This window comes from Macaca mulatta, chromosome Y (genome assembly GCF_049350105.2).
Source record: "Macaca mulatta isolate MMU2019108-1 chromosome Y, T2T-MMU8v2.0, whole genome shotgun sequence".
Taxonomy (NCBI): Eukaryota; Metazoa; Chordata; class Mammalia; order Primates; family Cercopithecidae; genus Macaca; species Macaca mulatta.
This window is the reverse complement of record NC_133427.1, coordinates 11,515,818-11,537,160: the sequence shown is the minus strand read 5'-3', so window position 1 is coordinate 11,537,160 and position 21,343 is coordinate 11,515,818. Positions and strand designations below refer to the sequence as shown.

General features: G+C 36.3%; 1 protein-coding gene across 1 annotated transcript in view; it reads left to right on the top strand.

Moving 5' to 3' along the window:
* The first annotated feature begins 3,259 nt into the window (after positions 1–3,259).
* Positions 3,260–21,343, top strand: part of LOC100271729 (uncharacterized) — a 66,805-nt gene continuing 48,721 nt past the window's right edge. Inside the window, 11 exon segments of the mRNA XM_077989808.1 lie at positions 3,260–3,292; positions 3,294–3,326; positions 8,085–8,231; positions 8,514–8,605; positions 9,161–9,212; positions 9,699–9,762; positions 9,851–9,990; positions 11,375–11,446; positions 12,187–12,237; positions 13,798–13,854; positions 20,979–21,125. Coding sequence (XP_077845934.1) covers positions 3,260–3,292; positions 3,294–3,326; positions 8,085–8,231; positions 8,514–8,605; positions 9,161–9,212; positions 9,699–9,762; positions 9,851–9,990; positions 11,375–11,446; positions 12,187–12,237; positions 13,798–13,854; positions 20,979–21,125 — 888 coding nt within the window.

Sequence of the window (21,343 nt, the reverse complement as noted above, 5' to 3'; positions counted from 1 at the left end):
AGACCTTTGTATTATGAGCTTTATATTTTAAGTTTACATTTTAAAATATTAAAACAAACACTTAAATGCGCTTAGAGTGCATTACTCCAAATAGTGGGAAAAATAACACACACACAAAAAAACATACACACACACAATCCAAAAGAAGCTTCTTCTCTAAGTCTTATTCTGAGCATATTACCACTATCTTCTAGTTTCTATTGCTACTGAGCAGCTTCTTCTGTAAGTTTTAACTTTATTTTTTGTATGCCATTCTTATACAAGGTAAGTAGTGTGTATAATTTCTTATTGTGAGCGTATCCTTAAATAATCATTTTCTCATGAGAATCGCTTTCAGCCTAGGTTGTAGAAGCATTCATCCAAGTTGGTTTTATGTTTGCTTCTGCCAGGAATTCTTGATGCCCCATGTCTAGGATCTCTTCAGGCAGGAGACAGGGTGATGGTGTAGGAGGATCAATTTCTTGGCTTGCGGATTCCAATAATTTGTTATAGATTTAAACCATGAACTTTGATGACATGCAGGTCTAGGGTTTCAAAATTTAATCAGAGTTAAATACGTATTTTCTTCATCCAGAGATGGGACAAGCTTCCTCATATGCTCGTTCACGGGTGATTTGCATTTTTCCTACTCCATCCTTTTCCTAAGGATTTTAGGGACAATGGCTTTTTGCAGAGTACTCATTTCCAGTTGCCACCTCGAGCCCTTACCTCCTGCTCCTAAACATCCACACCTCAAGTTAGAGAGAGTAACTACATTTTGCCCACATCTGGGGGGACCAATCTTCCTGGTTTCCTTAGGGACGTTGTAATTTCTCAGTGCTAAAACCTGTAAGTTCTGGGCAAACTAGCATGACTGGTTGCCCTACAACCCAGCCCCCATATCCAGGGTGGAAGAAAAATCAGTTGAACAAGTCATTGCTCTTGTTTTCAGTTTATTTTTGGTACTTGGAATTTCCCTTCTTTTTTTATGGGTTTAGCTGCCTATTGAATAAAAACTTTTTTTTATCCCGCATTAGTAGGTGATAGTATGAGACACTTCTCATGTTATAGAACTCCACCATTTTGCCAGTTCAAAAAGTAACATTTTAATGCTTTCAGTCAGTACAGAAGTGAAGTCTGAGGATAAAGGTGACAGCCACTCAGCCCTGTGTGTATAACAAGGTGCTGCAGTGGTCCCCAAAGTTATGTGATTGGCTCCACCAACTGCCCCACAGCTTGATGCTGCTCTAGGCCCTGGCGCCAACCTTGAGAATGTTTCAGAATTCTCTAGGAAGGCCTAGCATCTTCCTGTAAGGCCTAGATTTTAAAATGTAAAATCCCTGAGCAAAGAGAGATTCTTTTATTCTGTTCACGCCTGCATCTGCAGTACCTTGTAATCACAGGCACTCAGTAACTGTTTCTTGAAAGAATAAACATCCTGGCCGGGCACGGTGGCTCAAGCCTGTAATCCCAGCACTATGGGAGGCCGAGACGGGCGGATCACGAGGTCAGGAAATCGAGACCATCCTGGCTAACACGGTGAAACCCCGTCTCTACTAAAAAATACAAAAAAACTAGCCGGGCGAGGTGGCGGCGCCTGTAGTCCCAGCTCCTCGGGAGGCTGAGGCAGGAGAATGGCGGGAACCCGGGAGGCGGAGCTTGCAGTGAGCTGAGATCCGGCCACTGCACTCCAGCCTGGGCGACAGAGCGAGACTCCGTCTCAAAAAAAAAAAAAAAAAAAAAAAAAAAGAATAAACATCCTGAATGTCAAAACTGGCATATTCTTCCATCCAACCCCTTCTATCTCAAACTTGACAGAAAGTAGTCCAAGCTTCTGGCCCGTCTGTCTCCTTCCGTTTTCCAGACTTGCTTCTTTTTATTTCCGTAGGCATTTAAAAAGATTTTGGGGTGGGTGTGAAGCTAACAGTGATTGTGCTAACCCTGTGCATTCCGGAAGTCATTTTGAAACTACTGCCTAGTCCCATTAGATTATCAAAACTATACCACATATTTCAGTATGCATACTTATTTCAAGGAAGTTTTGGAGGTGATGTGTGTGTCTCTCGGTCCATGTGAGGGCGGGACCCCAGGCACTGGCCCTGCACCCATGCACGGCGTACCCTGCGTATCGTACACAACCACAGCGTGTGGGACGCCGTCGTCCCCCGCAGGCCCCCACCTAACGCCAGCAGGGGGCGGGGGCGCTGCCACCCATTGGCTGAGGCCGATACCACGCGCCCCGATACCCGGCACTGGAGGCACCTCCCAGAATCCCGCGGCCCACGCCTCAGTCCGCCTGCGCTCCTCAGCCTGGCGGGTCCGCTTTTAGAGGCTCTTTAGCTTTGTCGCCTGCCCTTGATTTAACTTACACCTTCGCCTTTGGCTCCTTTGACTGCTCGAAGCCCCGCAGCCAGTTCCCGCGGACTTCACCAGCAGACCCAGAAGTGGTGGGTGAAGCAAGCGTCTGTTCCTCCTTGAGCCTGTCAGGAACTGCTGCCTGCCGCCATCATGGTGAGTTGAGGGAGAGGCCTGAGGGCCAACGCCTGTGGGGTCTTCACCGGTGGGCGAAACCAGGCCCCGCCTCACTCTCAGATTTCCCATTCTGGGGACACCCGCCTAGACGCACTATGAGTCGTGTCCGGCAGGGTGGGAAGAGGCAGCCTCGCAGTGGTGCGGCCTACAGAGAGGCCGGCACGGAAGTGGCGGGACACCGAGCGTGGCGTGATGGTGGGCCCCGGAGAAGCACTGCCTCATAGGCCACTTGCAAGGGCCACAGCCTTGGTGCGGCACCCATTTCCTGCCCTGGGTTCTCTCCTGGTAGCGGTTTGGGGTGCGGGTTCCACCCCTCCCACGCGCCCCGACCCCCCGCCAACCTCACTTCCTGCTTTCTCCAGGTGGCTCCGCAAGATGGTGGCGGGCCTCCTGACTGACCTTCTTGAACTGGGAGGGCCAGAACTTCTTCAGGAGTGATTCTCTCCTGCTGCTTGTACGGGGTGGGGTGTGGTGGGGTGCGGTGGGGTGCGGTTGGATTTGGGTTTGTGGGGGCTTTAGCGAGTCATGTGGGGTGTCCTGAAGGCACGTCCGGCTAGCTGAGGGGGTGGGTGGGACGTGCCTCTGGTGGAAGTGGTTCTCTCTTGGTCCTTGTACGGGGTAGGGTGGAGTTTGTGGGGACCTTAGCAAGGCGTGTGGGGTGTCCTACAGGCACGGCCCGGTAGCTGAGGGGTCTGGGCGGGAAGTGCCTCTGGTCCCCTGGTGCCTGCCAGCTGCTGGGTACTTGCTGATGGCGGCTCCCTCTTGCAGTGGCGACAGGCACAAAAGCTCGCCTGATGCCATCTTTGCGGCGTGAGGTCACCTTCAGTAGTTGCCATTGATACTTTTAAAATTTTTAAACTCCAGGCACAATTTTTCCCCTCTGGATAAACCAGGCATCTTTGACAGAATGTCCATGTGGTAGATAATGTTGAGTGTGCATTTCCGTGAGTTTGGTAAATGCCCAGCGTTGTTTGGGAGCCACCGCAGATGCGGCTCTGAATGCGCTAACCAACCACTGAGTCACAAACGCGAATTACTTGCTGTATGTGTGTGTGTCTGCTTTGATAATTCTGTCTCTTCGTTTTTAGAGATAAGAGGAGGAGATTTATACACAGTTTATATTACCAAGTATAAACATTAAAATAAAAATATATAATTAAGCAGCCATTATGTGCAATAAGTGTACTACATGTAGTTATCCGTGCTGATAGAAATAATCACTTTGAGTTATAAGTAATAAATATTTATAATAATACTTTTCGTTTTTAGAAGTAAAGGGAAGAAATCCTAATAGTTTCATCAATTTTTTCTGATTATGAAAGTATGTTTATTCATTTGGAAACAATCACACTAAGAAAATAGTAATCCATCTTAATCCCTTTCACCAGTTTTTGTCTGATTATAATAGTATGTTTACTCATTTGAAAACAGTCACACTAAGAAAACAGTAATCCATCTTAATCCCAACATATATAACCGCAGTTAATTTTTGATACATGAATGGCCTTCCAGCTTATTTTTATGCATGTATTGCTATTGCATATAGATAGGCCAACTTTTAGAAAGGTTACATCATGCTGCTTAATACTGTTTTACAACTTGCATCTTTCAATTAATATGGACGTTATTCTGAAGGTAACTTTAATTTTCAATATATGTTAAAAATTATATTATTATTTTACGAAATTACCTTATGATGAATAGTTTTTCAGTGTTAAAACTGTCACAGGCTGGGCACAGTGGCTCACGCCTCTCATCCCAGCTCTTCAGGAGAATGAGGCGGGCGGACCATTTGAGGTCAGGAGTTCAGGAACAATGATGAAACCCTATTTCTACTAAAAATACAAAAAAATTAGCCAGGCATGGTGAATGCACTTGTAATCCCAGCTACTCAGGAGGCTAAGGCAGCAGAATCATTTGATCTTGAGAAGCAGGTTGCAGTGAACTGAGATAGTGCCACTGCACTTCAGCCTAAGCAATAAAGTGAGACTGTCTCAAAAAAAAAAAAAAATGCTATGAATATCCTTGTGTAAATATCTTGGCACGCTTGTACTATTAACTCCTTGAGATGAATTACCATCAGTAGCATGGTTGGGTGAAACCGCTTTGCCCTTTTATAACAATATTAAATTAGGCTCCACGTTAGTGTAGTGGTATCTCCACATATCAAATTATGATACACCTTTTCCAAGGTACTCTTGGTAAAGCATGTATCAGTATTTTCTCACTGACGGTGTGTAGAGTGATCTCTCTTCCACACCCTTACAGTGAACGGTATTAAGATTTTTTAAACTGTCAACCTAATAGCTGGAAAATATTACATTGTGTTGATGTGCAGTTTTAAAAATCATCAATGAATTTAATCATGTATCATTAGCTTTTTAATTTTCCTTTTTAATTTTCTTTTTCTTACTGATGCATAAAAACTTTATTACTATTCACATTTGTCATACATAGTGGAAAAATATATGTAGTACTAATAAGGAGGTGCCCTGGTGCCCTTAACTTACCCCTATTTTCAATGGAGATGGCTCTAGTATTTCACTTTAAGGTTAATGGTAGGATAATACTAGATTGATAGAAAAGGACATACCTCTATATTTTACTTAGGTTTTTAAAAAATTTTAAAATGAATGCTGTATTTTATTAAATACTTTCTTAATGGTGAATTAAAGTAACATGTCCTGAGAATGGAGTATTCTTGCTTTGCCAATAAAAACTATATTCTTTATTCCTGGAATTTTGCACTTGTGTTGAGGGGAGGGATGGACCATCTTGATTAGGCCTTGTTACTTATATGCTGTTAGCTTTGTAAAATGCATTGAGAAATACTTTTTTCCTCTTTGAAAATTGAAGAGAAGGTTTAAATTTCTTGATCTCTTCTTCTGTGTTTTCTGTCTTTATTTCAGGTTTCTGGTGTGTGTGCACACCTCTCTCTGACACACACACATACACCCAAGATATCTATTTCTAAGTTGAAAAAACTCCCAGGGAAACTGAGCCAGATAACATTAGGTATTCTTTTTAAGACTGTTTGGTAAAAATTGAAATTTCACTACGAGTTTACCATGTCGTTGATTTCCAAATTTATTTGTATAGAGTTTGTATGTAGCAGTCTTTTATAATCTGTGGCCACAACCTGTTTTTCAGGTCTCATATATACTTTTGCTGTCTTGCTTTTTCTTGCTTAGTTTTGCCAGGATTGTTTATTGCTTGAATTTCAACCTCGCCACCCACCACTCCCCGAGAATCTACTCTTCGATTTACTTCTGATTTTCACATCATATTTTCTTAAATTTATCACTCTCTATATTTACTTATCTTCTTGTTGCTGTGAATGTAACTTTGATGCCTAGGGAATAAAACTTTGATGACTACAAATGATAGGCTTTTTCAGGGTCAGTTTATATAAATATCAGTTTGCTTACATGTTCACATAGTAATTGAAGTAGATTATACTGGCAAAGGAGTAGGATGTGCAGTAGTATCCCTGGCCTTCAGCCCATCAGATTCCGGGAATACATCTCAGTTGTGACAGCCCATCTCTAAACATCACTAAATGCTGCTGGGGCTCAAAAATCTTCACCAGTTGAGAATCAATGCATTTCCCTAACCACTAATAATCTGACATAGTTTTCGGCCAGATCTTACACCTCTAAATTAAAATACATCAAACACTATGGTGCAGAGACAATACTGTAATATAGCTTATCAAAGAAAAACGTATCCGAAGTTCATCCGCAAATCAAGGGGAAATTGAAAAGGAGAAAAAGAAACTACAGAAGTTTCAGAATTCCTTTTGTTTTGTTTTATTCTGTTTGTGATTTCTGAATGAACTGAGAAGGGATTGGTAAATTATCTATAGGGAAGGGAAATCTAATCAAGTCCCCAATAGTTCAGGATAATGCAGCTTAATGTCATCTAGAAAAACAATGATATAAGACATTTTTAGAAAGGAAGAACTTTAGACATAGTTTTTTAAGTTTTTCTCTCACATCATTGTCATGAAATAGCCCTATTAAAGGAAAGAATTAGGAGTTAGTAACAAACCCAAAATAGCAAGTATAAGCACAAAAGAATAGAGAAAAGCAATAAACTCACCTTCAGATGATTTGAGAATTTAGAGATCATCTCTACCAAAGCTGTGTAGAATCAGTAACCTCTAGCATCTTATTAACAAAACAGGAACTCTACTTTCTTATTAACTTCTGTGACATCACTGTGCTTTACAAAAAGACGTATAGTTTCTCTTGTCTTTTGTTTTCTTTCAAACAGGTATATTTTTGCTAGCTTTCTGTTTTGCAGCCTTTTGTACTTACCTTTTGTAGTCAACAGGCACTTCACCAAAGATTTTTAAATTAGCGATGTGCCATAGTTTCATGGTGTTTCAATTAGTTCTTAATTAAAATTTCTCCAAAATAAGTCAGCTAAAATAGTAAAGCCAAAAAGAAACTTGAAAAAAATTTACTGAAATTAATTCAAATAACAGGACACTAACTTACATTGGCATACCGCTTTTACCACTTTATACATACAAAGTGAATTCACAGATGTTATCTCATTTCATTCTCAAAGCAGTTTGCCCAGAGATACACAGCTGGCAAGTAAGTGGCTTATAACCACTTACCAGTAAGGAACATAAACCTAGATCTCCTGACTTGATTAATTTTTGTTTCCCTATGCTAGATTGTTTCTGCAACATTACTTATGAATACTACTTCAGAAAATTTTACATTAATCTTAGAGTTTACTGTGGAAATAATAAAGACAGTTCTAATCAGAATCTAGAAAATTAATGAATTATATGTATTTTTCTATCTGAAAATAAAGATGGTATCATATATATCTGTCAGCCCACTGTGAAAATTAGAATTACCAGTTGGACTGATTTGGTGTTACCCAGGAGAAAAATGTTATTTCAAAAGAAGCTTTGAACACCCTACTATGAGGGAAGAGGATTATAACCTGTTTTTTAGAAGGAGCTGTGACATGTGAACAATACTGTTTGCATGAGCCATTTCTAAAGTAAAGCAGGTATACTAATACAGGGAGTGCTAACATTGTAAAAACTCATGTTAATTATGTTGAAAAAGGCAAAGCAAGACAAATTGGTTTAAAACTTTGAGGCTTATTTTCTTTTTGATGCGGCTCTTTTTTTTTTTTTTAAGGTTTATCCTTAGTATACTCAGTAAAGTGAAAAGTTTATGAATATAGAACAGGGTGATTTTAATAACTTTATATAAATCTGAACTTTCTAGTTTTGGATTTTTTTTTAACTAATTCGCAGAGTATTTTCACAAATACTAAATAAGTATTCTTTCACAGCATTGTACAAGACTCGGTGATGAGCAACACTGGGCTTAAGAAAGTACTATATCCTTTGGTTAAATTCCATCCGGATGTACTCTGATTAGTTTAGATCCTGAACCTGAACTTAGCTGCAGTGGTGACTAATTTACAATGAAAATACTTTTTATAAAATATTTTACACTTAAAACACAAAAATTATATTTCACATTATGTATGGGTTTTGCCTGTATATCTAATTGTGATGTCTACTTTCCAAATTACAGCCTGCTGCAAATCCTGAGACTCCAAACTCAACCAGCTCCAGAGAAACTAGCACCCAGTCTTCATCTGCTGCAGTTAGCCAAGGCTATGTTTTACCAGAAGGCAGAATCATGCCAAACACTGTTTTTGTTGGTGGAATTGATGATAGGGTATTGTATTCATACCTCATTTTTGCCTTAAAGTGCATTATGAACAATGGGATTTGGGCCCTGTTACAAACTTAATTTTTTTTTTTTTCTTTGTACTTCATGGAGGCTTAGAGTTGGGTTTACTTTTGACCCATAGGTACTAAAAATATCTTTGACAAAGAGCTACCGGTCATTTAGGTAAAACTGGGGGAGAAATTTTCACCTCATTGTAGTAAAATTGTAGTAAAATGGAAATTTTTGAATGCTGAATTTTTACTCTTGGAATTCAATTCTTTTCCATAGATGGATGCAACTGAGATTAAAAGCTTCTTTGGTAGATATGGTTCAGTGAAAGAAGTGAAGATAATCACAGATCGAACTGGTGTCTCCAAAGGGTGAGTAATTTTATCAAAAATACCTGAACTCTAGTCACCTATAGTGTGTCAAAGAAGACTTCAAAAGTGATACTGTGACACATGTATAAATGAAATTTTTTGCCGTGTTAGTTTCTTTCATGTAGGGGATAAAAGGTTATTGCCAACTCTTTTATTTATTCATTTTTCTAATGTTTATTTTTAAATGTCTGCAATTCCTGTTTCATACAAATGAGTTACCAGTTTTGTCAAATAATTGTTTTCTTCATACACTGCACAATGTCTTAAATTTTAACCGTCTTGTCTTAGATAGTAAGTTAATTTCAGGTTCACAGATATGAATTCTTTGTTAATCAATAAAGTTTTCACACTGTCCTAATCTTAGCACATTTTGACATAGTTCCGATTAGGAAAAAGAAGTATTTGTAGAGGATCTGTCATGTACATCTTAACAAGTAGTTATCATGGTATATTATTTATCTTTTGTCACGATCACTGCTGTATATAGAATAGCAGAAGTTCTGAACTATGTACTGCCTGATGGTGATTTTATACTTCATTTATCTGCCTTTATAGCTATGGATTTGTTTCATTTTTTAATGACGTGGATGTCCAGAAGATAGTAGAAGTAAGTAATCTAATAGAAAAATCTATTATTTATTTTATTGATACAACATTTAGTGTTAGTGATATACTAAGTCTTGTGTAAAATTTGGAGAAAGATATACTTTCTGTTCAAAATCCAAACTTAGAGTAGCCACATAACTTGTTAGATCCTGTTTATTTTTGACTGGACACCTAGGTTCATGAACTACAGGCAGGAAGGGTTGTAGAAAGGGTTGTAGAAAGGGTGATGAAAAGTTTTTGATCACCTTTCACTTGATGCCTCTTGACACTGATTAGAGTAGTAAGGATAAGTAAGGTAGCTTCATGATGACAAATTATAATTTGGTGTGTATCTATATATACTATATAGATATACTATATTATCTGTATAGAAGATATACGGATCTTCTATAATAATAGAAACTTCAGAAGACTTTATATATTTACCCAAGTCTTGGAAGTCAAGACTTGAAAACTGAGTCTAGTTTTGTTACTGTTTTATTTTCAGTCACAGATCCATATCCAGGGTAAAAAACTGAAGCTGGGCCCTGCAATCAGAAAACAAAATTTGTGTGAGTAGGAAAAGACATTGTTCTTTTTGACACGTGTAGATTTTCAGATAACTAAAAATAGGCTTTTTCCTTTTTGCTTTTTAAAAAGGTGCTTATCGTGCGCAGCCACGTCGTTTGGTATTTAATCCTCCTCCTCCACCGCAGTTTCAGAATGTCTGGAGTAATCCAAATGCTGAAACATATCTTCAGCCCCGAGTCGCGCTGAATCCTATAACTCAGTACGTTCAGGTGAGAACTGCTTACGTTCCTGTTGTCTTATTTTAGTCATCATTCCTTCTGTGCAATTGTATCTACACTTCCCATAGTAGGTGGCAATAGAATCCCTGTTTGAATACCTTGAGTGATGGGAAATTTATTATTTCTGTTAGAAATTTCTTCTTCTTAATGTTTGTTATATGAGCAAAAAATCTACATACATTGTCAGTCTTTCTATTAGGAATGACCTCTATAGACACATGAACAAATCTCTTCCTATCTCTTCCTTTTTCACCCCACGTAACTAATTCCTAAAGTATTTGGAAGCAGCTCTCCTCATGTACCTGCCTAGTTCATTTTTCTGTAAGATTAGGAATTCATCTAGCTATTCTTTACTAGAGATGATTTCCAGATGCCTCCTCATGTAAATTGCTGACTTCTGGATATATTCTGGTTCTGGAATGGGTAGATTTCTGATCTGTTTTACTGTTGTCTATAAAACCCATGAATTTCGGGCATCTAATTTCTCTCATCCTGGTTACTTTGATGTTTAAAGTAGGATTTGACATGCTCTATCACTTACTGTTGATAAATAATATTTATTTTCTTCTTAGTTCATTTTATATTTGTGTTAGTTAAAAGACATTTTCTTTGATGGAAAATAAAGTAAGAAAATAGTAGTGGAATAGTTCTTCAGTATCTCTCGTTTGTTAACATTTTCCGTGTATTTGAAACGTGTGGGGACCTCTTCTTCTTTTTCCTTCCCTGAACAATGGCTAGAAAAAAAGCCCTACTTGTTTCTGTCATTTACTATGAGCCATTACTGATTCTGAGTGTATTCTTTTGTGCTGCTACCTGTATGTTTTTAATTAGTAAGTATTTATTGAAACAGCAGATATTACAGTGTCTCTTTTCCAGTTGTGGATTATTTACTGCCCTTAGTTTTTTGAAATAAAGTACAGAGAAAGCCATAACATCTGTAGAAGAACTACAGTACTACCCTGTATTATTGTCAGATACAAAACAATCTGGAAGTATTTAGGCAAGGAAATAATAAATGTATTAATTTAACTTACGTTGAAATCTGTCTTAGTAGAGCCTTATTACCAATATAAGAAATAACTGCTGGTTGGGCATAAGTACACAGAAGTAAGGTAATCTTTGAATGGTGAAGTAGTCAGTTATTTTGTAATTTGTCTCTTCCCCCTCCCCACTCACAGGATAGCACTTGACACAGAATATTTTTCTTCCTAAAGTCAGTCATTCATTTAGAATTCTGCATTGTTGTATATAGAAAAACAATTAATATTTTAAAGTTTTTCCTTTTTTTTGTTATATTGGGAATGATATTTCTTTCTCATTTTAAAAAAAATGTTTTACCATAGCTAATCATTCTTTCTGTAAACTTTATTTTCAGGCATATCCTTCTTATCCAAATTCACCAGGTCAGGGCATCACTGGATATCAGTTGCCGGTGTATAATTATCAGGTATTTGAAGAGGGAGTAACATGATTTACTTCAGATATTATTGAGGCCTTTAACTTGTTTATACAAATTGCCTGAATAGTCAGTCATTTTAAACTAGTGAAATGTAGCTTAAATTGAAGAAAACACTTAGAATTGATCAGAATGAAGACCTCTGTATTATTTTGAAGTAATGGAATAACATTTTGACAGGAATACAGTTAGCAGTAACTTTTCTGTAGAACAGATTTTTGAGATTTGATGTCTCCTATACTGCAGCATGTATTTTTTTTATCTTTGCTATCAAAGAGTTGAAACATCCAGACTGACTTCCATGAATTTTGTAGAGATACAGAGTGAAATAAAATTATTACTCAAGTCTTAGATCCCAGAATTGCAATCAGATTTTTATTTTAGCTTGCTGCTTCATGATAGTAGTTCTCTGGGTCTCTTTTCAGAGATATGACTATATCTATGACCCATTCTTGTATCAATCATAATAAATTCAAAGAACTGGTATCTTTGAGAGTTCCACAATGCTATCTCCAGAAAATTTGGAAAAAAGTTGAGGCTTTATATGTGGAAGTAACAACAAGAACTTCAGGAATTGGTAACCTATAGCACTTCTTTTTTCCATTCTGTTTCTTTTATTATAATAGCAAATGAGCCAGCATGATACATACTTCAATATTGTATATCTGATGTGTTTTTGAAAATGTATAGGAATATTTGAATCATTTTGGTTTCCATTTTGTTTTTTCAAGATGCCACCACAGTGGCCTGTTGGGGAGCCAAGGAATTATGCTGTACCTCTGGTAAAGTCAGTTAGCCAAACATATACTCCCTGTTCTTTCCTGATTTTTTTCTGTGTTATATATGCCTACAAATATTTTTAAATCGTTCTTTATATTGATGTGTTATGTTTTGTTACCTTCTTTTTAACGTAATTATAAACTCCCTGGGAGCAATAGTGCCTTTTTCTCTCTCAGGTTTTGTGTGTCTAAGCAATGGCTGGTTCACGTAATGATCAATGTTCAGTTACTTGTTGATAGACTGTATAATCCCAGAAAGATAGTATTAATATGGCTTTAGAATGAGCACGTATCTGCCTGGAATCTACCTCTGGCTTTACCGTCCTTAAAAAAAAAGTGTTGAAGAGAAACAGAAATGTTTTGCTGTTAATTACTCCTAAATAAGTGTAGGAACAAAAAAGAGTATTACTTCTAAAACACCTGAACTGCTTTCCCCCAATATAATGAGTTCACGAAAATGTTTGATAGCAACTGTCTGTATGTGTCTGCCTGGTTGTTTCCTCTCTAAGGTTAGCAATTCATCCAGCTATTCCTTACTGGGAATGATTTCCAGATGCCTCCTCATATAGATTGCTGGCTTATGAATATATTCTGGTTCTGAATTGGGTAGATTTCTGATATGCTTACTGTGTCTGTAAATCCCGTGAGTTTCTGGCGTCTAATTTCTCTCATCCTGGTTACTTCAATATTTAAAGTAGGATTTGACGCACTCTATCACTTATTGGTGTTAAGTAATATTTATTTTTTTTTAGTTTGTTTTAATTTTGTCTTAGTTTAAAAGACATTTTCTTTGACGGAAAATAAAGTAACAACATAGTAGTGAAGTAGTTCTTCAGTGTCTCTCATTTGTTCACATTTTCCATGTATTTGAAACGTGTAGGGTATACCTCTGCTTCTTTTTCATTATGTGAACAAAGGCTAGAAAAAAAGTCCTACTTGTTTCTAACATTTACTTTGAGCCGTAACTGAATCTGGTTGTATTCATGTATGATGCTACCTATATGTTTTCAAACTGTAAGTATTTATTGAAACATAGGAGACATTATACTGTCTCTTTTCCAGTTGTGGATTATATACAGTGCTTAGTTTTTCAAAATGAAGTACAGAAAAAACCATAACGTTTGTAGGGGAACTTCATGTTACTCTATAATATTGGCAGATACAAAACTCTTCATAATATTTAACATAGAAATAGCAAATGTATTAATTTAACTGACATTCAAACCTGTTTACATTCAAACCTGTCTTAATAGAGCCCTATCACCAGTGTAAGAAATAACATCGGGGTTGGCATAAGTACACAGTATAAATAAAGTAAACTTGTCTGGTGAAATAGTCACTTATTTTGTCATTTGTCTGTTCCCCCTCCCCACCCAAAGCATAGCACTTAACAGAATATTTATTTCTTCATAAAATCGGTCACTCATTTAGAATTCTGCAATGCTGTATATAGAAAAATAATGAATGTTTTAAAGTTTTTCATATTTTTAATATTTGGAATATTTCTAATTAAAAAAATGTTTCTCTGTATTCATTTATTCTTACTGTAATCTTTATTTTCAGGCATATCCTACTTATCCAAATTCACCAGGTCAGGTCATCGCTGGATATCATTTGCCTGTATGTAATTATCAGGTAATTTAAGAGGGAGTAAAATGATTTACTTTCAGATATTGATGCCTTTGTTTATACAAATTGCTTTAATAGTTTGTCATTTTAAACTAGTGAAATGTACCTAAAATTTAAGAAAACCCTTAGCATTTGTCTAGAATGAAGAACTCTGTATTATTTAGAAGTAATTGAGTAATATTTTGAAAGGATTGTACTTTGCAATAACTTTACTGTAGGACAGTTTTTTGAGATTTGGTGTCCCCTTCTGTATTGTAACATTTTTTTTTTTCATATTTACTGCCAAATAGCTGAAACATCCAGACTGACTTTTATCAATTTTTTAGAGAGACAGAGTGAAATAAAATTATTACTCAATTTTTAGAGCACAGAATTCGAATTATGTATTTTTTTTTAGCTGACTGCTTCACATTAGTAGTTCTCTGAGTATCTTCATAGATACGACTGTATATTGACCCATAATCATATCTGTGGTAATAAGTTCAAAGAGCTAATATGTTTGAGATTTCCACAATACCAACCCCAGAAAATTGGTGAAAAGTTGAGGTTTTATGTATAAAAGTAACAACAAGAATGTCAGGGATTAGAAACCTAAAGTACTCTTTTTTCCGTTTTGTTTCTTGTATTATAATAACAAAGGCTTTGGTATCCGGATGATGTTGGCCTCATAAAATGAGTTAGGGAGGATTCCCTCTTTTTCTATTGATTGGAATAGTTTCAGAAGGAATGGTACCAACTCCTCCTTGTACCTCTGGTAGAATTCAGCTGTGAATCCATCTGGTCCTGGACTTTTTTTGGTTGGTAGGCTATTAATTATTGCCTCAATTTCAGAGCCTGCTATTGGTCTATTCAGGGATTCAATTTCTTCCTGGTTTAGTCTTGGAAGAGTGTAAGTGTCCAGGAAATTATCCATTTCTTCTAGATTTTCCAGTTTATTTGCGTAGAGGTGTTTATAGTATTCTCTGATGGTAGTTTGTATTTCTGTGGGGTCGGTGGTGATATCCTCTTTATCATTTTTTTATTGCATCTATTTGATTCTTCTCTCTTCTTTATTAGTCTTGCTAGTGTTCTGTCAATTTTGTTGATCTTTTCAAAAAACCAACTCCTGGATTCATTGATTTTTTGGAGGGTTTTTTGTGCCTCTATCTCCTTCAGTTCTGCTATGATCTTAGTTATTTCTTGCCTTCTGCTAGGTTTCGAATGTGTTTGCTCTTGCTTCTCTAGTTCTTTTAATTGCGATATTAGAGTGTCAATTTTAGATCTTTCCTGCTTTCTCTTGTGGGCATTTAGTGCTATAAATTTCCCTCTACACACTGCTTTAAATGTGTCCCAGAGATTCTGGTATGTTGTATCTCTGTTCTCATTGGTTTCAAAGAACATCTTTATTTCTGCCTTCATTTCGTTATGTACCCAGTAGTCATTCAGGAGCAGGTTGTTCAGTTTCCATGTAGTTGAGCGGTTTTGATTGAGTTTCTTAGTCTTGAGTTCTAGTTTGATTGCACTGTGGTCTGAGAGACAGTTTGTTATAATTTCTGTTCTTGTACATTTGCTGAGGAGTGCTTTACTTCCAATTACGTGGTCAATTTTGGAGTAAGTACGACGTGGTGCTGAGAAGAATGTATATTCTGTTGATTTGGGGTGGAGAGTTCTATAGATGTCTATTAATTAGGTCTGCTTGCTGCAGAGATGAGTTCAATTCCTGGATATCCTTGTTAACTTTCTGTCTCGTTGATCTGTCTAATGTTGACAGTGGAGTGTTGAAGTCTCCCATTATTATTGTATGGGAGTCTAAGTCTCTTTGTAAGTCTCTAACTCACACCAGTTAGAATGGCGATCATTAAAAAGTCAGGAAACAACAGGTGCTGGAGAGGATGTGGAGAAATAGGAACACTTTTACACTGTTGGTGGGATTGTAAACTAGTTCAACCATTATGGAAAACAGTATGGTGATTCCTCAAGGATCTAGAACTAGATGTACCATATGACCCAGCCATCCCATTACTGGGTATATACCCAAAGGATTATAAATCATGCTGCTATAAAGACACATGCACACGTATGTTTATTGCAGCGCTATTCACAATAGCAAAGACTTGGAATCAACCCAAATGTCCATCAGTGACAGATTGGATTAAGAAAATGTGGCACATATACACCATGGAATACTATGCAGCCATAAAAAAGGATGAGTTTGCGTCCTTTGTAGGGACATAGATGCAGCTGGAAACCATCATTCTTAGCAAACTATCACAAGAACAGAAAACCAAACACTGCATGTTCTCACTCATAGGTGGGAACTGAACAATGAGATCACTTGGACTCGGGAAGGGGAACATCACACACCGGGGCCTATCACGGGGAGGGGGGAGCGGGGAGGGATTGCATTGGGAGTTATACCTGATGTAAATGACGAGTTGATGGGTGCTGACGAGTTGATGGGTGCAGCACACCAACATGGCACAAGTATACATATGCAACAAACCCGCACGTTATGCACATGTACCCTAGAACTTAAAGTATAATAATAATAAATAAATTTTAAAAAAATAAAAAAAATTTTAAAAAAGTATAAAAAATAAATAAATAAATAACAAAGGAACCAGCATAAGTACTTCAATATTGTGTATCTCATGTGTGTTTGAAAATGTGAAGGAATGTTTGAATGACTTTTGTTTCCTGTCTCTACTAACAATACAAAATAAATTAGCCAGTCGTGTTGACGCACACTTGTAATCCCAACTACTCGGAAGGCTGAGGCAGCAGAATCACTTGATCCTGGGAAGCAGATTGCTGTGAACTGAGATCATGCCACTGCGCTCCAGCCTAGGCAACAAAGGGGAGACTCAGTCTAAAAAATAATAATAATAATGCTATGAATATCTTTGTGTAAATATCTTGGCATGCTTGTACTATTAATTTCTTGAGACTAGTTATTATAAGTGTAATTGCTGGGTGAAAGCGCTTTGCCCCTTTTATAACAATTTTATCACTAATTCTCCTAATTAGTATAGTGGTAAGTATCCCCGCCTATCAAATTATGATAAACTTTTTCCGAGGTACTCTTGGTAAATCAGAAAGTTACTAGGAGTTTTTAAATTTTCAACCTAATAGCTGAAAAATACATTATGTTGATGTGTGCTTTTTTAAATCATCCATGAAGCTGATCATTGATCATTAGCTTTTCAAATTACTTTTTAAATTTTATTTGTCTTCTTGATTCATAAAAACTTTGTATTAATATTCAGTTTTGTCATACATAGTGGAAAAAATATTTAGTAATAATAAGGAGGTTCCCTGGTGCCCTTACCTTACTCCTGATTTCAAAGGAGTTGACTCTTCTAGTATTTCACTATAAGTTTGATGATAGAGTAGAATTAGATTGATGGAAAATAAAAGTGCTCTTATTTCTGTTTTACTTCAGTTTTTAAAAAATTTAAAATGATAGTGTATTTTATCAAATGGTTTTACAATAATGAATTAAAGTAACATATCCTGTGAATGGAGTATTCTTGCATTTCCAATATAAACTTAACACTCTATATATTGCTGGAATGTTGTGTTTGTGTTGAGGGCAGGGATGGATCATCTGGATGAGGTTTTGTTACTTAGTATGCTTTTAACTTTGTTAAATGCATTGAGAAATACTGTTTTCCTCTTTGAAAATGGAGTTTGCGCGTAGCTTTCTTTTATTATTTGTGGCCACAATGCATTTTTCAGGTCTCATATAGTTCTGCTTTCTTGTTTTTTCTTGCTTAGTTTTGCTAGGATTATTGCTTGAATTTGATCCTCCCTACCCACAACTTTGCTAGAATCTGCTCTTGAATTTACTTGAAGTTTTAATTCTGATTTTCATATCATATTTTCTTAATTTTAATGTTCTATTTATTTGCTCTTCTTCCTGTTGCTGTGAATGTAACTTTGATGACTACAAATGATAGGCTTTTTCCTGGTCAGTTTATATAAATACTAATTTGCTTATATGTTCACGTAGCAATCGAAATAGATAATACTGGCAAAAGAGCTAACATCCCAGGAGTTTAAATAATGATAAATTATTCCAACTTTTAGCTGTCTTTGTCACTTGGTTGTCCACATATAACAGGGAATATATTTGCTATAAATAGCAATGAGAGTTGTGTATGTGATGGTCTTGAAGCTCACCCCGTTCCCTGTTCCAACATTTCTCATTTCAAAATTCACCAACTCATTTAAAAGTATGATTAAGAAAATTACTTCTTTAATGTAGTTTCTTTTCAGGACGCTATTGATGGTTATGATGGTACTTACTTTAAAATTAAACTTTTGCTTATCTTAAGCAAATTCATTTATATTTTTGTCCATAGTTTAAAATTAATCACAGTTGTCTATTGATATTGGATTTTTGTATGTACATTATATAATTATGTATACATACACACACAGTAGGAATTGAACAATCACTGCTAATCAAGGCAGATAAGTATGAAGTACATTGCTTACTTCGATGTAAGTAAAGCCACCTCCTGACTGAGGACAAGGACATCATGATGACTTCCTTAATTTAAAATGTTATGACACTATTAAAGTGATTCAGTGAATTTATATGTATGATTCCAGTTAAGCAGAGACAGCCAATTTGTAAGATCCAAGCTAAAGTCCAACTTCTCATAATATCAAATGCATTTTTTATTCTATACCAAACTACCCTTGTTTCAAGCATCTGTTTTAGTGTTGTATAGAGTATGAGAATCAGAAGATATCAGAGATGTTTTCCAACCATTTGTTTTCAAGCACGGAAACTGAATCTGAGGTCATGAAAAGATACACTTTACTGACCGATGAAAATCAGGTTCTTCCTAAACAATAAATTTCCTCTTCAATTCTTGTGGCACTGTCACAAGGTTTCTTAACCCACACCCTTTTAAAATTTGGGACCAAATAATTCCTTATTGTAGGAGGCTGTCTTTACATTGTAGGATGTGCAGTAGTATCCCTGGCCTTCAGCCCATCAGATTCCAGGAATACATCTCAGTTGTGACAGCCCATCTCTAAACATCACTAAATGCTGCTGGGGCTCAGAAATCTTCCCCAGTTGAGAATCAGTGCATTTCCCTAACCAGTAATAATCTGACATAGTTTTCTGCCAGATCTTACATCTTTAAATTAAAATACATCCAACATTATGGTGCAGAGACAATAGCTTGTTTATCAAAGAAAAACGTATCCAAAGTTCATCCACAAATCAAGAGGGAATTGAAAAGGAGAAAAAGAAACCACAGGAGTTTCAGAATTCCTTTTGTTTTGTTTTATTCTGTTTTTGATTTCTGAATGAACTGAGAAGGGATTGGTAAATTATCTATAGGGAAGGGAAATCTAATCAAGTCCCCAATAGTTCAGGATAATGCAGCTTAATGTCATCTAGAAAAACAATGATATAAGACATTTTTAGAGAGGAAGAACTTTAGACATAGTTTTTTAAATTTCTCTTTCACATCGTTGTCATGAAGTAGCCCTATTAAAGGAAAGAATTAGGAGTTAGTAACAAACCCAAAATAGCAAGTATAAGCACAAAAGAATAGAGAAAAGCAATAAACTCACCTTCAGATGATTTGAGAATTTAGAGATCATCTCTACCAAAGCTGTGTAGAATCAGTAACTTCTAGCATCTTATTAACAAAGCAGGAACTCTACTTTCTTATTAACTTCTGTGACATCACTGTGCTTTACAAAAAGACGTATAGTTTCTCTTGTCTTTTGTTTTCTTTCAACAAGTATATGTGTAGTAGCTTTCTCTTTTGCAGCCTTTTGTACTTACCTTTTGTAGTCAACAGGCACTTCACCAGTGATTTTTAAATTAACGATGTGTAATATTTTCCTGGTGTTTCATTTAGTTCTTAATTAAAATTTCTCCAAAATAAGTCAGCTAAAATAGTAAAGCCAAAAAGAAACTTGAAAAAAATCTACTGAAAATAAAATCAAATAACAGGACACCAACTTACATAGGCATACCGCTTTTACCACTTTATACGTACAAAATGAATTCACAGATGTTATCTCATTTTGTTCTCAAAGAAATTTGCCCAGAGATACACAGCTGGCAAGTAAGTGGCTTATAAATAACCACTTACCAGTAAGGAACATAAACCTAGATCTCCTGACTAGATTAATTTTTGTTTCACTATGCTAGATTGTTTCTCCATATATGTGTGTGTGTGTGTGTGTGTATGTGTGTGTATGTATGTATATGTATATATGTATATAACTTATGAATTCTGCTTCAGAAAATTTTACATTAACCTTAGAGTCTACTGTGGAAGGAATAAAGACAGTTCTGATCAGAACCTAGAAAATTAATGAGTTATATGTATGTGATTTTTTTTCTGAAAATAAAGATGGTATCATTTATATCTGTCAGCCCATTGTGAAAATTAGAATTATCAGTCGGACTGATGTGGTGTTACCCAGGAGAAAAATGTTATTTCAAAAGAAGCTTTGAACACCCTACTATGAGGGAAGAGGATTATAACCTGTTTTTTAGAAGGAGCTGTGACATGTGAACAATACTGTTTGCATGAGCCATTTCTAAAGTAAAGCAGGTATACTAATACAGGGAGTGCTAACATTGTAAAAACTCATGTTAATTATGTTGAAAAAGGCAAAGCAAGACAAATTGGTTTAAAACTTTGAGGCTTATTTTCTTTTTGATGCGGCTCTTTTTTTTTTTTTTTAAGGTTTATCCTTAGTATACTCAGTAAAGTGAAAAGTTTATGAATATAGAACAGGGTGATTTTAATAACTTTATATAAATCTGAACTTTCTAGTTTTGGATTTTTTTTTAACTAATTCGCAGAGTATTTTCACAAATACTAAATAAGTATTCTTTCACAGCATTGTACAAGACTCGGTGATGAGCAACACTGGGCTTAAGAAAGTACTATATCCTTTGGTTAAATTCCATCCGGATGTACTCTGATTAGTTTAGATCCTGAACCTGAACTTAGCTGCAGTGGTGACTAATTTACAATGAAAATACTTTTTATAAAATATTTTACACTTAAAACACAAAAATTATATTTCACATTATGTATGGGTTTTGCCTGTATATCTAATTATGATGTCTACTTTCCAAATTACAGCCTGCTGCAAATCCTGAGACTCCAAACTCAACCAGCTCCAGAGAAACTAGCACCCAGTCTTCATCTGCTGCAGTTAGCCAAGGCTATGTTTTACCAGAAGGCAGAATCATGCCAAACACTGTTTTTGTTGGTGGAATTGATGATAGGGTATTGTATTCATACCTCATTTTTGCCTTAAAGTGCATTATGAACAATGGGATTTGGGCCCTGTTACAAACTTAATTTTTTTTTTTTTCTTTGTACTTCATGGAGGCTTAGAGTTGGGTTTACTTTTGACCCATAGGTACTAAAAATATCTTTGACAAAGAGCTACCGGTCATTTAGGTAAAACTGGGGGAGAAATTTTCACCTCATTGTAGTAAAAT